The 15,445-nt window shown below is 46.3% G+C and overlaps 1 protein-coding gene across 1 annotated transcript in view; it reads left to right on the top strand.

The window, feature by feature from the left end:
* Window positions 1–15,445, top strand: part of DNAH1 (dynein axonemal heavy chain 1) — a 116,532-nt gene that overhangs the window by 19,111 nt on the left and 81,976 nt on the right. Inside the window, 5 exon segments of the mRNA XM_083726716.1 lie at window positions 409–570; window positions 1,576–1,828; window positions 4,169–4,326; window positions 5,654–5,865; window positions 13,806–14,104. Coding sequence (XP_083582842.1) covers window positions 409–570; window positions 1,576–1,828; window positions 4,169–4,326; window positions 5,654–5,865; window positions 13,806–14,104 — 1,084 coding nt within the window.

The raw sequence follows: 15,445 nt of genomic DNA, 5'->3' as shown, positions 1-15,445 counted from the left end.
GGCCCCCTGTGGAATTCCCTTCCATCAGATGTCAAATAAATTAACAACTATCTGACATTTACATCTGAAAGCAGCCCTGTTTAGGGAAGTTTTTAATGACTGATGTTTTAATGTATTTTAAACCTTCTGTTGGAAGCCGCACAGAGTGGCTGGGGAAACACAGCCAGAAGGGTGGGATATAAATAATAAGCTATTATTATAATAAATTATTATTATTTTTACCTACTAAGATACTAATACGTGTTGGGGTGCCATTAAAAATTAAAAGGAGATACAAAATATGGAGCCCAGAATACAAAGCAGGATCATGAGGCTTGTAAGACTGTGAAGAGGACTCTCTGTAGTTCTGCCTATTTTAACCAAGACAATTGTGAAAATGTGATTCCCTGTTTGTCATTCATATCTCAGAGGATCCCAAAAGTCGCAAACTGATCTATAAGTGGATAGATGTTGGTGTTCTGGATTATGATGAAGAGACAAAATTTTACTTGGTTCATAAGACAAACAGCCTGGGCCTAGTCCGGGATGCACAAGGGAAATGTGTACTTAATGGAGGAATGACTGAAGAAGGTGGGCATTGATTTATTTTTTATTGGATTACAGGGAAGAAGTTAAAATCAAGAGCCTCTCTATACCCAATTAGCTCCCTTTGATTCACGAATGTCTTGGATTGTGATGCATCTTTCTGCCTCTTTAATAAGCAACCATGGAATATTTTCTTTTTCCTGACAATCCTTTGAGGATTCATAGAGGTGGATCATAGAATTCTAGAGTTGGAAGGGACCCTGAGGATCATCTAGTCCAACCTGCTGCAATGCAGCAATATGCAGCTGTCCCATATGGGGACTGAACCTGCAACCTTGGCATTATGTGGACAAATTCAGGATTATTTTTAAAAGGGCCTCCATTCTCATCACTCCATCACTTGGAACCTGATCATGTACATGTTTCCTTGGAAATAAGTCCCACAGAATTTGGTATGGCCTACTTTGGAGGGTCACAATTAGATGAGACAACAGGGGACCCGTGATCATATCTCCCACTTTAAAAAAGCCAGTGGTCACCATTGGGGGTGAGGAATAACTGAGCAATCAGATTGGGACTCTGGTACTGGGAGGAGGAGACATAGCACCTTCCCTTATGCTGCGTTCATGATCTAAATTTCAGCTCCCAGCCCCACCACAGCCACTCTTTGTCCTATTAAGTTCCATATGATGATCACATGTTTTCCTCCACATGATTAACTGCTGTTGGTGGGGGAGAGGGCAGTTTAGATTAGGAAAACAGTGTGAAGAAAATTATTCCCTCTCCCCACCCTCCCATCTGCCTTTAACTTTTGAAAATACAGTGGAAGATACAGTCACACATATCCCTCCTGTCTCATCTATTTGGATACAGTGACATTTCTGATGAGTATTCTTCTGATTCTATTACTCATCATTCTCTTTTCTGCCACGAAACTCTCAGCTTGACACTAGCTTGGTCATAGACTCATTAGATAATTTTGGCACCTGGTTTCTGCAATCTATTTTTATGACCCCAGTGTGTTCACATTCTTTTCTAATTTATCCCCAGGGAGAGCCCCACTAATGCCCTGTCAGTATTGGGTGCCCCGTGTCCGTTTGCTTTTTCTGGCTGAGGACCCCCGGGTTCTTGCCGAGCGAGTGATTTCTGCCAATGACTTGAGGAAGAAAACACAGGCACTGTTGTTGTATAACCTGTATGTTGACTGCATGCCTCTGGATGGAATGCAAACCATTGAAGAAAAGAGTTTGCAGCGGATGAAGCAGATGGCAATGGAAACTTCACGTCTGAGGAAAGGGAGTATGTAAGTATTGCAACAGTCCTTCATACTGAAAACATGTTTGTGGTTTTAACACCTTGTTTATGACAAGGGAGGCCTAGCCACCTGGGTGGCAGGATAACTCCATCATTATCATTCCCTCACACCCTTTTCTTCTCATCACATTCCCTCTTCTTTCTTTCCTACTTCCTCTGTTTCTGCACACCCTGGGAATTGTGCTTTTTCAGAGGCAGACATAAAAAACTAAGGAGGAAACCAGTAAACACAAGCAGGGCAGACACCTGCAATTAATTTGATGCAATTCAGATGCAATTACACCAGGCTGTGCTGTGTTGTGGTCCCATTCAGTAAAACCACCATAGATGTATGGTGCAGACATTCAGTGTCTGAAGACTTTAAGGAGCACTGATCTAACTTGTGGTATTTGAGATATTAAGTTGCAGCTCTTCCAGAAACTAGCTGGTGAAATGTAGAGGTCTTTTTAGTGTGGTTATTAGAGCCCCTTTGTGTGACTCACTGAGAGCTTCTTCCTGATCAGGTGCTGCTCTTCCCTTTCTTAACAACTGCTTGTGCATCTTCAAAGATTAGATAATGGTAAGTGAAGGGGAGTGTGGGAGATATTTCAACTGGAAATCAGGTGAGCATGGCACAGGGTCTTGAGTGGGTACAAGGTAGATCATAGAATCATAGAGTTGGAAGGGACCTTGAGGGCCATCTGGTCCAATTCCCTGTAATGCAGGAATTTCAACATCTAGACGCCCATCCAATTTGAAACCTTACCGGACCCTGCTTAGCATTGCAAATATGCTAGCAGCTTTATTGCTGCACCACTAGGAGGAGATCACTGCAAGGATGGCTGATTTCCAATTGTTTCACGATAGCAATGACAATCTATTTCCCCCTGCCTAAGTTAGGATGCTGAATTGAAAAAAAGCTAACCAGGAATGGACTTCTGTGAGAAAGGCCTAGGAACTAAGTTCCTTTCTCATGTGGAAAACAAATTCCTAGGCTCAGGATGTGCTCAGAGGTGCCGATTTATTTAATACTGTCTGCATTTCTTTTGCGTGTGACTTTGGTTGGTAGAGGTTCTAGTAAAAAACAAAATAATTCTGACAAGGTTGCCGTCAAGTCTGTAGCACTGCTACAGACTCCATGGCTTGGAAGATTTGAGACGCTTTGAGCTAGATGAGTCATCAGCCAGTGGTATCATTGATATATCAGTTCATCTCACTGAACTGTGAAAGCTTTTTCCTCAGTCAGATACAGATGTGTGAAATGCAATGATCAAAAGGTCGGCGGTTCGAATCCCTGCGGCGGGGTGCGCTCCCGCTGCTCGGTCCCAGCGCCTGCCAACCTAGCAGTTCGAAAGCACCTCCGGGTGCAAGTAGATAAATAGGGACCGCTTACCAGCGGGAAGGTAAACGGCGTTTCCGTGTGCGGCTCTGGCTCGCCAGATGCAGCTTTGTCACGCTGGCCACGTGACCTGGAAGTGTCTCCGGACAGCGCTGGCCCCTGGCCTCTTGAGTGAGATGGGCGCACAACCCCAGAGTCTGTCAAGACTGGCCCGTACGGGCAGGGGTACCTTTACCTTTACCTTTAAAGATTATCTGTGAATAGCTCCAAGACCAGAAAATATATCCTGGTTCCAGAAGTGAGAGACAATAATATGAAATTGTGATAATAGTAATAATAATAATAATAATAATAGCTAGAGAGCTGGCCCTGTACAAACTAGTATCTCCATTGGGCATATGATAATTTACCATTGGGGCAAATCATGTAAAGACTAAAAGCTGAGGAGATAACTCTTGGGGTTATAAGGCTATTGGAACTTGCTATTCAGCTTTGCCCCAGCAATACAGCCTTGAGGCACTCCATTAGACTGTTCTTCCTTATCATCTGACTACCTTATCCACAGGACTTCTGGCCTTGTGTATGCCAGTCTTCCCTTCCGGGACAGGGCCTTTGCTTGCTTCTGCTAGTGTTGCTTCTCATTGTTTTGCCTTCTCCATGCAAATGGAACAGTTATCGTCAGACTGCCAATTACAATGGGTCAGGAAGGGAGCGAGAAAGAAGAGTGGAAATATTGCTTCTAAATGTCTCCCTTTAGTCAGATGTAATACAGTCCTAGGTGTCACACAACTTGCCCCACTGCCCCTTGATCCTTCAGAATCACCTGCTGTCCCATTCCAGGTCTACTATGAAGCTCCCTTAATGTGCCGCAAGCACTTTTAATGAAGAAGCAAAGCACATGCAAACACAAGAGGCGTGAAGATGGGACTATAGAGATATATGAGTGATGCAGACGCAACATTGTGAGAGGTCGTTGTTCATTCTGTTAATTAGTTTTTTAATTATGCTTAGCATTTTAGAGCGGCTGCAGCTCCTGGGGAAAGAAGTGTCCCTAGACTTTGAGCGAACCATGAACAAGATTAACTTTGACAGAATTGTCACTTCCAAGCCTCAGACGTTCTATTATGTCACTCTGCCTGAGAAAGAGGAAGAGAAGGTGCCACAGAAGGGTAGGTGACACAGTAGAAAAAGACAGCAGCAGAGTGTAAAATCATCCCGGGGGGAAGTTACTCTGTTTCTTGCAATTAACTTTAGACTATGATTGATATGTTGTAAAGGGAGATGTACCAGTCCCATATTATATTATTATATTTTATAGTCGTAATTATTTTACTTATAAGCTGCTTAAATAAGTTTTGTTATTGGGCAATATATAGATATTGAAAATAAATCAGTGCCAGTGTGTTCCCTTCTGACAAAATCTGACAATACAAACTATTTATATATATTTGCATCCCAAGCTTTCTGGGTAAAAGAAGTTGAATGATAGTGACGAGAGCAAGTGGCAGCCATTAAGATACAAACAAGCTGCTGCCATGGATCCTTTGAGGGACAGAGCTAGACTAGCCCAAGGGTTGAGGCAATGCCATGCAAGATGGCTGCCACTCCTTTGCCTCAAACCCTTCTGGAGCAAGAAACAGTGATTAATAAGCAAGAGTATGTGTATTCTGCAATTCTGTGAAAATATATATCATTCTGAAAATCTCATTGCTTTGAGAAAGTGAGTTTTTTGGCTGTTAGAACTACAAAGTTATATTTGAAAGCTTGTGAGCAAGTGGGGGGGGGAGGAGGAGGGAGAACTAAGATTTCCATGGGTCAGGAGGATTGGCTTCAATGCATGACCATAACTGCTTGTCCATTTCCAAGCAAAATGAGTGGGAATGTACAAATTTGTTTAATTTTCATAATTTATACAGATCTAGGTTTTTTTCTGGACACAGAGATGTGGTCATCTTACTTGCACCTGGAAATTACAGTAGGGATGGCCTGTGATTCTGGCACTGCCCTTGGGCCTTGTGTGCCTGGAGGCTTCATGCTCAAGGAACGACTCAGGAATCTTCTTCTTTTTTAATCACTGCTTGAAGAGAAGTGGTGAGGCAGGAAAGGTACAGGGGGGAGGTGTGGTGAGGTGGAGGAGCAACGATGGGGTGGTCCTTGCTTTAAAGGAAGGGGGTGCCGGACAGCCACTGTGCCAGCCTGGACCTGGTGCAAGAATGGGGCACCAACAGTGGGACTGACTTAGGATCCAACTAATCCTGGGCTGGATCAGTCCCTTAATGCCTCAAGTATACACATTTTGGAACCTTTGGAAGGAGAAGCTTTGCTCAGTTCACACATATGCACACATACACACTCTGATGCAAGGGTGGAGGTGGAGGTTGCTCTGTAAGTAAATAAAATGCATTTTTCAGCATTTATGATTCTTACATATGCTTAACAAGAACAGCTACATGACTACTGTTCCCACAGAAATAACATCTCTTCTTGTGTCCCCAGGTCGCATTGATGTTCCTGAGTACCCATTTAATGAGCAAAAAGAAACTTTTAGCTTCATCTCCCTCCTGACACGGCCAGAAGTCATCATGGCTTTGTGCCAGGTCCGGGATGAGTGCAATAAAACTGCAGCTATGTCACTGTTCCATTCAACCCTGACTAAGTACGGCCGACTAGAGGAGTTTGAGCAGATCCAGAAACAGACCTTTTCACAGGTATAGCAGCAGGGAAATACTCTTTGCAGAGATGTGGCTATGCAAAGTGTAAGTGGCTATAGTGTGTGTGTGTATGAGAGAGTGTGTGTATGCTATTGTAATGTAATGGTTGGATTGTCAGACTAGGCCTGAGGAAACCTGGGTTCATAGTTCCTCTCAGCCAAGAATCTTGCTGGATGATATTGGGACTAGTCATTCTCTCTCAGCCTAATCTAACTGACAGGGTGGCTGTAAGGGCAAAATTTGCAGAGAAAAAACATGTAGATGAGCTCCATGGAAGATGCTAGGATAAAAGTGTAATCAGACATATTAATAGTAGTAATAATTCTATTAGTGTTAGGCCTTATGTGGTCAAAATGGTACCATCCACACACAAGAGAGCATATCAGCAATTTGTCAAGGTGAAAAAAATATTTTAGGGGAGAAACCATAAGTGGGGAAACATCCTTTAAGAGTCCACTGATGGCCAAGGATACTCAGTGGCCATGGAGTATGTCAGCCTGTTGAAGGGTGGGGAGGATAGAGCAGAAAACCAGGGTGGTTTGGTAGGAAAATGAGGTATTCTTGAATAGAGCATGTAATGCTGAACAAATGTTGTAACATTTTGTTGCAGTTCCCTCTTGTAAATAAACAATCGTGGGGCAAATAGCCATAATTCTTCAGTTAGAGCTCATGGTTGAGTATAGCTCTTAACCGCAGACTTCTTAAATGCAGTCTGCTTTGGAGTGAGAAGGATTAGAAACTCCTTGAGAATACCCCAGGCATTTTAAAAGGCAACACAGTTTCCCAAACACTGTTTTCTGTTCTCATTCCTGGGTTCCATAGGTGTTACTGTCCTTAAAGTAGTAACTTTGGCCAGGATCCAACCCAATTGCTTGCACAATACAGTTTCCAAAAACCCCAACTTCCTTTAATCTGTAACTCACCTCAGAAAACAATTTGGAAATTAGGCAGGAAGAAATGTGCATGGTGATTTCCCCTGGGAATAAGAACGGAAGGACTTGGGGAAGGATGCCAGGGAAGCAGCGTTTGACTAAGCATTCAGAGTACAAGCAGACAGTAGAGCGGATTCTTTAGGTGGTAGGTGGGGTCTCCTTCACTGAAGGTATTTGAGAAGAGCCTAGACATCTCAACATCCATCTGTCATCCTGTACCTTGTGTGTGTTTTTGTCCAGATAACCTTCAAAGTCCTTTCTTACACAGTGGTTCTATCTTTATATGATCTTTAAAGCTGCTCCGCATGAAGAAATGGACAAGATTCTATTTTTCTTTGTCTCACCGTAAAATACAGTGTGCTCTATTTTTCTCCATTCCACCTCGAAATACATCATCAGCTTTGCATGGGGTTTCTTAAAAAAAAGGACAATAAATGGAAGAATTGCACTGGTCATGTTTTGGTAAAACCAAGGTCTTATGCTGGTGTGTTTTTAAGCTTAAATGTTATATTCCCATTAAAAAAATAACTTGTTAATCTGAAATCAATTTATGAGGCATGATGTGTTTCATATTAGGTTGCTATCAGAATGGTTGTTACCATTCTCATAATGTTACTGAAGCAGGCCAGAGGTAACTGACATGGTGCCCTCCAAATATTGTTGAACTACAACTCTTATAACCCTAGCCATTTGGCCACACTGGTATCTGAAGAAGTGTGCATGCACACGAAAGCTCATACCAAGAACTAACTTAGTTGGTCTTTAAGGTGCTACTGGAAGGATTTTTTTTTGTTTTGACTATGGCAGACCAACACGGCTACCTATCTGTAACTGGCTGGCACTGGTGGGAGCTGTAGTCCAGCAACATCCCAAAGGCACCACACTGGCTACCGCTGAAATCTCCCTGCTTACCAAATGGTGTTCTATATTGTAATGGGAAAAGGGGGCTGCTCGTGCGTAAGCGTTTAAGTCCTCCAAGCTTTACCAACAGTTCCTAAACTTTCCCAGTCCGAGGAGCCATGGGTGCGTGGCTACCTCAATCGCTGGCAGAATCCGTCAGTGGGCGTTTCCGGAATTTACGCCAACATAAGAGTTCCTTGATGGAAACTCTCCTTCTGGATTCTCTGCGTGACAGTTTCCTCTGCGGAGTGGGCGCCCCCAGCGGAGGTCCTGAGCCCTCCCCGCTGTTCTCACTGGAAACATCTTGGAGCCATTCCTCCGATTGAGTTTCTGCAGGAACTCTCCCTCTCCCCCTACTGGTTCCTTCCTCCGCATCCGAAGCTCTCCTAGCCTCCTTGAGCCCTTCCACCACCTGACTCTCCGATGGCAGTTCTCTGACATCCACCTCCCCTCCAGGACCCCCCTCACCCCCCATTTCCCCCTCTTCTCTGGGTGGTGAGGCTGGGAACCCCCTGAAAGAGTCCTCCTCATCTTCGGATGACTCGAAAACCGCCCTCCACCTACTACTATCCCTTCTTTCCCCATACTCTTCCCCATCTGATTCTTCTTCCTCTTCCTGTCCTGATTCTGGGAACCCTCAAACTCCTCTTCCTCATCAGTGGTGCCGAAGTGTTCCTCCCAGAACCTAGCCAAGGGCTGTGGCTTCCTCGGGAACCGGCGATGAAACGTTCCTACTAAGACCTCATCCTTGACCGTTTCTGCCGGTAACCAGGTATTTTCGGACTCCGGTTCCCCTTCCCATGCCACTAAGTACTCCACCTGTCTCCCCTTCCACCGAGAGTCGAGTATTTCTGCTACATGACTGCTCCGCTCCCTCTCTTCTACTTGCGGTGCCGCAGGAACTTCACCTTCGCGTTCCCCAAAATCTCGCCCCTCCCTGTATGGTGATAGTAATGACCTATGGAATACTGGATGCAGTTTCATGTTGTCTGGCAGCCTGAGTTTAAAGGCCACCGTATTGACCTGCTGTATAACCTCGAAGGGTCCCAGTCGTTTTGGCCGCAATTTTTTGCAACCCCCCTTGAACGGTAACCCTTGTGTTGACAACCACACCCGGTCCCCCACCCTTATGGTCTCTCCTTCCCTTCTGCTCCTATCTGCCTGCTTCTTGTATTCTGCCTTGGCCCTATCCAAATTCATATTGAGCTGTTGGTGTATTGCTTCCATTTTTTCCACAAAATGTTCCGCTGCCGGTACGCTCCATCTTTCCCCCCCCCTTCCTCTGGAAAGGGCCTGGGGTGACACCCATAATTAGCCAAAAATGGACTCATGCCCGTGGACACATTTTCCGCATTATTGTACGCGAATTCGGCCAGGGCTAATTTCTCTACCCAATCATTCTCCCTGTCATTTACATAACACCTCAGATATTGTTGCAGAATACTGTTTGCCCTTTCCGCCTGCCCATTTGTTTCTGGGTGTCTGGCGGTTGAGAAATTGACCTCCACGTGCAGTAAGCTCATGAGCTTCCTCCAGAACCTGGACGTAAATTGTTTCCCTCGATCTGAGACCACACTCAAGGGGGCGCCATGCAACCTAAAAACGTGTTTTACAAACAACCTGGCGGTTTCTTCCGCCGTTACCGCATGTGAGCAAGCTATAAAGTGGCACATCTTGGTTAACAGGTCTACCACTACCATTACCGCAGTTTTCCCCTTGGATCTTGGTAAATCCGTCATGAAATCTATGGAAACTGCCTCCCATGGCCGTTCAGGTGTGGGTAATGGTTCCAGCAACCCCGCTGGTGCTGCCCTTTCCCCCTTTGCTCGCTGGCAGCGGTCGCACCCCCTTACATACTCTCGTACATCTTCCCTCACCTTGGGCCACCAGAATTGCCTGGTAACTAACCACATTGTTTTGTGTTGCCCAAAGTGCCCCGCGGTGGGGCTGTCGTGCAGTTGTTTGAGTACCCTACCCCTCAATTCCCCTTCTGGTATGTACAAGGCCCCCTTGTAGTACAACGCCCCGTTCTTTTCTTCAAACCCCCCGGTGATCTCCCCGGCTCTCCTGAGCCCTCTGAGCTTCTCTTGGGCGTATTCATCGTTCTCTGTCCCTTCTACTAGTTCTCGTTGCCCTACCAATGCTGCCCCACACACCCAGTGGTCCTCGGGGATCACATGTCTCTCTCCAGGCGCTCCCTCCCCCTCCATATACTCTGGTTTTCGAGAGAGAGCGCCCGCCCTCACGTTCTCTGGTCCCGGTACGTAGTGAATCTCAAAATGAAATTTGGAAAATTCCTGCGCCCATCGCACTTGTCTCTGGTTCAGTACTCTGGCCGTTCGCCAATATTCCAGGTTCTTGTGGTCCGTGCACACCTAGACCTTGTGCTGCGCTCCTATTAGCAGGTGCCGCCATCGTCGAAACGCTTCATAAATGGCGAGCAGTTCCCTGTCGTACACTGTGTAGTTCCTTTCGGATTTATTCAACTTCCGCGAGAAGAAGGCACACGGTCTCCAGTCCAACGCATCCTTCCCCGGCTGGAGCAGAACTGCCCCTACCGCTCGATCTGATGCATCTGTTTCCACCCTCATCGGTTTCTGAAGATCCACGTGCAAGAGCTGTTCTTCCGAAGCGAACGCTTTCTTTAGCTTTTCAAACGCTCGCTGCGCCTCTTCCGTCCATGCAAATTTCTTCTTACTACTGAGACAATCGGTGATGGGAGCCATTAAGTGGGCAAAGTTTTTGATGAACTTCCGATAGAAGTTTCCAAACCCCAGGAATCTCTGTACGTCCTTCCTGGTTCTGGGTGTCTTCCATTCCAGTACCGCTTGGACCTTGCTAGGATCCATGGCCAATCCCTTATCTGACAAACGGTACCCCAGGAATTCCACCTCTCTAAGTATGGAACTGGCACTTCTCCAGCTTGACCCACAGCTGGTTTGCTTGCAGTCGGCTTAGGACCTCTTGGACATCTCGGACATGCTGCTCTTCGTCCTCTGAGTAGACTAACACATCGTCTAAGAAGGCTACACAGTTCTTATAGAGCAAAGGTCCCAGCACGTGATTCATGAATGATTGGAAACAGGCTGAGCCCCCCTGTAGTCCGAAGGGCATAACGAGATACTCAAAGGCCCCCAAGGGGGTGAACATGGTAGTTTTCCATTCATCCCCCTTCCTCATCCGTATCAGGTTATACGCCCCCCTCAGGTCCAGCTTGGTAAAAATCTTTCCCTTCCTCACCCTGGTCAAAATGTCGTCAATCCTGGGCATGGGAAAGGCCATCGGTTCTGACACTGCATTGACGGCCTGGAAATCCACGACCAGCCTGGGTTTATTAGTGTCTTTTTTGTCCACAAAAAACACTGGGCTGCCCCCCACCGCTCTTGACTCCCTGATGAAACCTCGTTTCAGGTTCTTGTCTATGAACTCCCTTAACTCCTGCATCTCCCTGTCTGACATGGCGTACAGCTTGCCCACTGGTAGCTGGGCTCCCGGGAGTAGGTTAATTTGACAGTCAAAGAGTCTATGCGGGGGCAGTCTATCTGCTTCCTTCTCACTGAAGACGTCACTCAGATCGGCGTATTGTCAGGGTATTTCTCCCTTTTCCCCCACCGCCATCCCTGCAAGACTGGCCCTAGCCAGCCCCTGCATTTCTCTTCCCTTGCAGTGCTCTAGGCAATGCGCTGACCCAAAAGAGACTGTCCGCTGGTGCCATCCCACTAGTGGGTCATGTAGCGCCAGCCAGCTCATTCCCAAGATGATGGGAGGTCCCGCTAGTGTGGCTACATGAAATGCAATGACTTCCGTGTGCCTTGCCACTCTCATTGTCATGGGGACCGTCTGTTGGTTCACTTCCCCTCCCAGCAGTTCCCTCCCGTCAAACGTTGTCACCTGCAAGGAAGGAATTAAGGGCAGCATTTGTATTTGGTGCTCTGACGCAAACTCCTTACTCATGAAATTGCAGGAGCTGCCTGAGTCTAAGAGGGCTTTTATAGTGAGTGGATGTCCGTTGGGTAGCTCTAGCAGCACTTCCATGACGAGAGCAGCTCTTGAGGGTTCAGGCTTGGGCACGTTCACTGATCCTTGGCCTGACTGCTGTGCCCTGTCGTTGGCAGCCAGGCGTTGGCTTTTACTTGCTCCTTAACCCCCTCCTCCTCACTCCCAACAGCCCCCACCATTCCTTGCCATCCCTTCCTTTGCGGGCAGACCCTAGCAAAATGTCCTGGCTGTTGGCAGAGGAAACATTTCTTGGCGCTCTTCCCTTCCTTCTTCCGCCCTTCGTTAACATTTGAAGTTCCGCGCGCGCTTGCTCCTCCAATCTCCATTGGTTCCACTGGTGGGGAAGGTTGCGCCAGCATCTCAGGAATGCGGAAATCATTCCAACGCTCTCCTCTCCCTTCCCGCTTCTCCAGCGCTCTCGCCTCCTGGCGCACACCAATTGCAAGCGCTGCCTTGGTCAGCTGATCCATGGACTCCGGACGGGGCGCGCAGGAAAGTTCATCTTTCACCGCTGGGGCTAGGCCTTCTTCAAACAGCATTTGTATCGGGTCCGAAGACAGATCCCACCCCAATTTATGTATAAGCATGGTAAACTGTGTCCAATACTCTCTGACTGATTGATTTCCCTGTTTGCACACCATTAACTGTCTGCATACCACGGCCTGTTCAATCTGGCTGGAAAACATCAAGTCCATCGCACCAAAGAATTTCCTCAAGTCTTTTAAGGCGCTATTATTGTTTGCCATCAGGGGCCTCACCCAATCTCTAGCCCCTCCCTCGAGGTGTCCAATCACAAAAGCCACTCTCGATTCCTCATCGGCAAAGTCATCGTGTTGCAGGTTCAGTGCATACTGCATCTCTGTCTTAAAGGCTTGGTAGTTCCTGGGATCACCCCCAAATTTCTGTACCAACCCAGGTACCTTCCTTCCGATGGGAGTGGGTTTCCCCTGTGCATCCTGCGCCCTCCTTTCCTCGAGCCACGGCGTTAGCAGTGCCAGCTGGTGCTCCAAAGCTCTGTTTCTCTCCTCCAGAGTTGGTCCTCCTCCAGCTCCTCCTGCTCCTCCGGCTCCGGTTGGGTTGCTCATGATGTCTCTCCTTCGCACAAGCAGCGTCAGAGACTGACGGATTGCTGTAATGGGGAAAGGGGGCTGCTCGTGCGTAAGCGTTTAAGTCCTCCAAGCTTTACCAACAGTTCCTAAACTTTCCCAGTCCGTGGAGCCATGGGTGCGTGGCTACCTCAATCGCTGGCAGAATCTGTCAGTGGGCGTTTCCGGAATTTACGCCAACATAAGAGTTCCTTGACGGAAACTCTCCTTCTGGATTCTCTGTGTGACAGTTTCCTCCGCGGACTGGGCGTCCCCAGCGGAGGTCCTGAGCCCTCCCCGCTGTTCTCACTGGAAACATCTTGGAGCCATTCCTCCGATTGAGTTTCTGCAGGAACTCTCCCTCTCCCCCTACTGGTTCCTTCCTCTGCATCCGAAGCTCTCCTAGCCTCCTTGAGCCCTTCCACCACCTGACTCTCCGATGGCAGTTCCCTGACATATATAATTAGTGGAAAGTACCCACTGTTGTTTGAGAGTTCTAAGAAAACAAAAAAGTAGTATTGTTTTAAAATCAGTGGTTAAAATCAGTGCAATTTTGAAAGTTGCAGTCCACCATTTTGCTTAAAAATGACATCTAGTTGTATCCCAACCCAGAAAAAAGCCTGTTCCGTGATTTTCAGAACAAATCATCCAAAATTTGGTTGCAGTATCTTAAGAGGTGTCGAAATGCATAGAGAACAAAGAAGAGGAGGAGTTTGGATTTGATATCCCGCTTTATCACTACCGGAAGGAGTCTCAAAGCGGCTAACATTCTCCTTTCCCTTCCTCCCCTACAACAAACATTCTGTGAGGTGAGTGGGGCTGAGAGACTTCAGAGAAGTGTGACTAGCCCAAGGTCACCCAGCAGCTGCCTGTGGAGGAGCAGGGAAGCGAACCCGGTTCACCAGATTAAGAGTCTACTGCTCTTAACCATTACACCACACTGGCAAACAGCTTTCCCAAAAATGTAGCAGATGTGTCACTTGGCACTGTAGTTGACATTCTTTGTTTTATTTTTATCTAGGTTTCAATGTTCCTTAAGGATACTTGGATCAATACTCTAAAGATAGCCGTGAGAAGCAGTTTGAGGGACATAGGCAAAGGCTGGTACAACTTGTATGAGACTAAGTGGGAAGTATACCGGATGTCGAAGCTTCATCAGCTGATGGAGCTCATCAAGTTTATGTTGCAGGACTCTGTACGTTATCTGATCCAGGATTCACTGGTAAACTTCACCCAGCTCTTCTTGGATTCCTGCCACAGTGTCTTGAATTGCCCTGAAGATATGGTGTGGGGAGATGACCTTGTAAACAGCCCATACAAGTAAGGAGAGAAATGGAGAGATGTTTTATTTTTGTGGAAAAGGAAAAGAGCATTGATCAGTGTGCTCTCATATAACGGGAGGGTTCTTTTTCTCTGAATTTTCTCTTGATGAATTGGTATCACTGTGCAAAACCACACTGCAGTCATGGCTCCTCCTTTGGCATGCTTCAGCATCCCCTGGGACATTGCTGGGCACCAATATTTCTCAAGTTAAGGGGTTATTGCTGGCTTCTGACAGGCATCACAAAGAGTCTGTAGGTTACAAAGTGAAGTCACCATAGCTTTAGTTTTCATTGGCTTTATTAGAAGATCTTACTGTGTCTGTTTAGCATGGTCTTGGGGCCAGAGTTATAGAATCATAGATTGTAGAGTTGGAAGGGACCCTGAGGGTCATCTAGTCCAACCCCCTGCAATGCAGGACTCACAACTAAAGCATCTCTGGGAAGACATGCTCCGCCGCTGGCAGCATGCTGCCAACAAACCTTTTGGACCTTACCTTTTCACTTCCACTGCATGCTCATGCTTCCTGGATGTAGGCCCCAGAAATGCAAAGACCACTTTATTAAGAGGATATTTTTACAAGTGTTAACCTATTTTTGCAAAACATGTGGTGTCTGTACACATGCTTTTTTGGGTGCATGGCACAGTAGATATTAACAGAGACCTTACGAACATCCAGCAAGTTTAATTCAAGTCAGTCATTGTTCTTGGCAGATTGGAGAAGTGGGTTGAAACAGTAGACCTCAGCTGAAGTATGTTACCGAGTCTGGAGTATGCATTTTGAGACAGTTGAAAACAAATTGAATAAAGCTCCAGTGTGAACCTAAAAAATAATTAAGGTTGGAAAGCATGGTATTGAGGAAAGCAGAACTCACTGAACTAAGGAATGGAAAAATATGAAAACAGAACTGTCTTCAAATATTAAACAAGTACCATAAAGAAGATCGGGAAGAAGAATCCTTTTCTGCTACTGGCAAAAGGGCCAGAGTCAATTTAGTTACATTGCAGCTGTGTACATTTTGGTTTACCAGAATATGAAATAAGTTTCTGTGTCTGTTTGGAATAAGAAAAGTTGAACAGTGTGGAGCACAGCCCCCCCCCCCCCCGCAAATGTTCTACCTCATTTCTGATATGTCTTTAAGGCAGACTGGATTAATATATATGTATTAATATATATTATATATGTATAAATCCCAACTTATTGCAGAGGGATAATGAATATGAGTCTGGACACCCCTCTATACTTTTTCTGCCAATCCAGGAAGGGATATTTGCAAGCATGATGAGGATACTGACATGCCTTTTGATCATAGTGATTCCCTTTGTTCCACTAAATTTGAT

This window comes from Podarcis gaigeae (genome assembly GCF_964106915.1).
Source record: "Podarcis gaigeae genome assembly, chromosome: 2".
In the NCBI taxonomy this organism is placed as follows: Eukaryota; Metazoa; Chordata; class Lepidosauria; order Squamata; family Lacertidae; genus Podarcis; species Podarcis gaigeae.
This window is presented reverse-complemented; position numbering and strand designations above follow the sequence as displayed.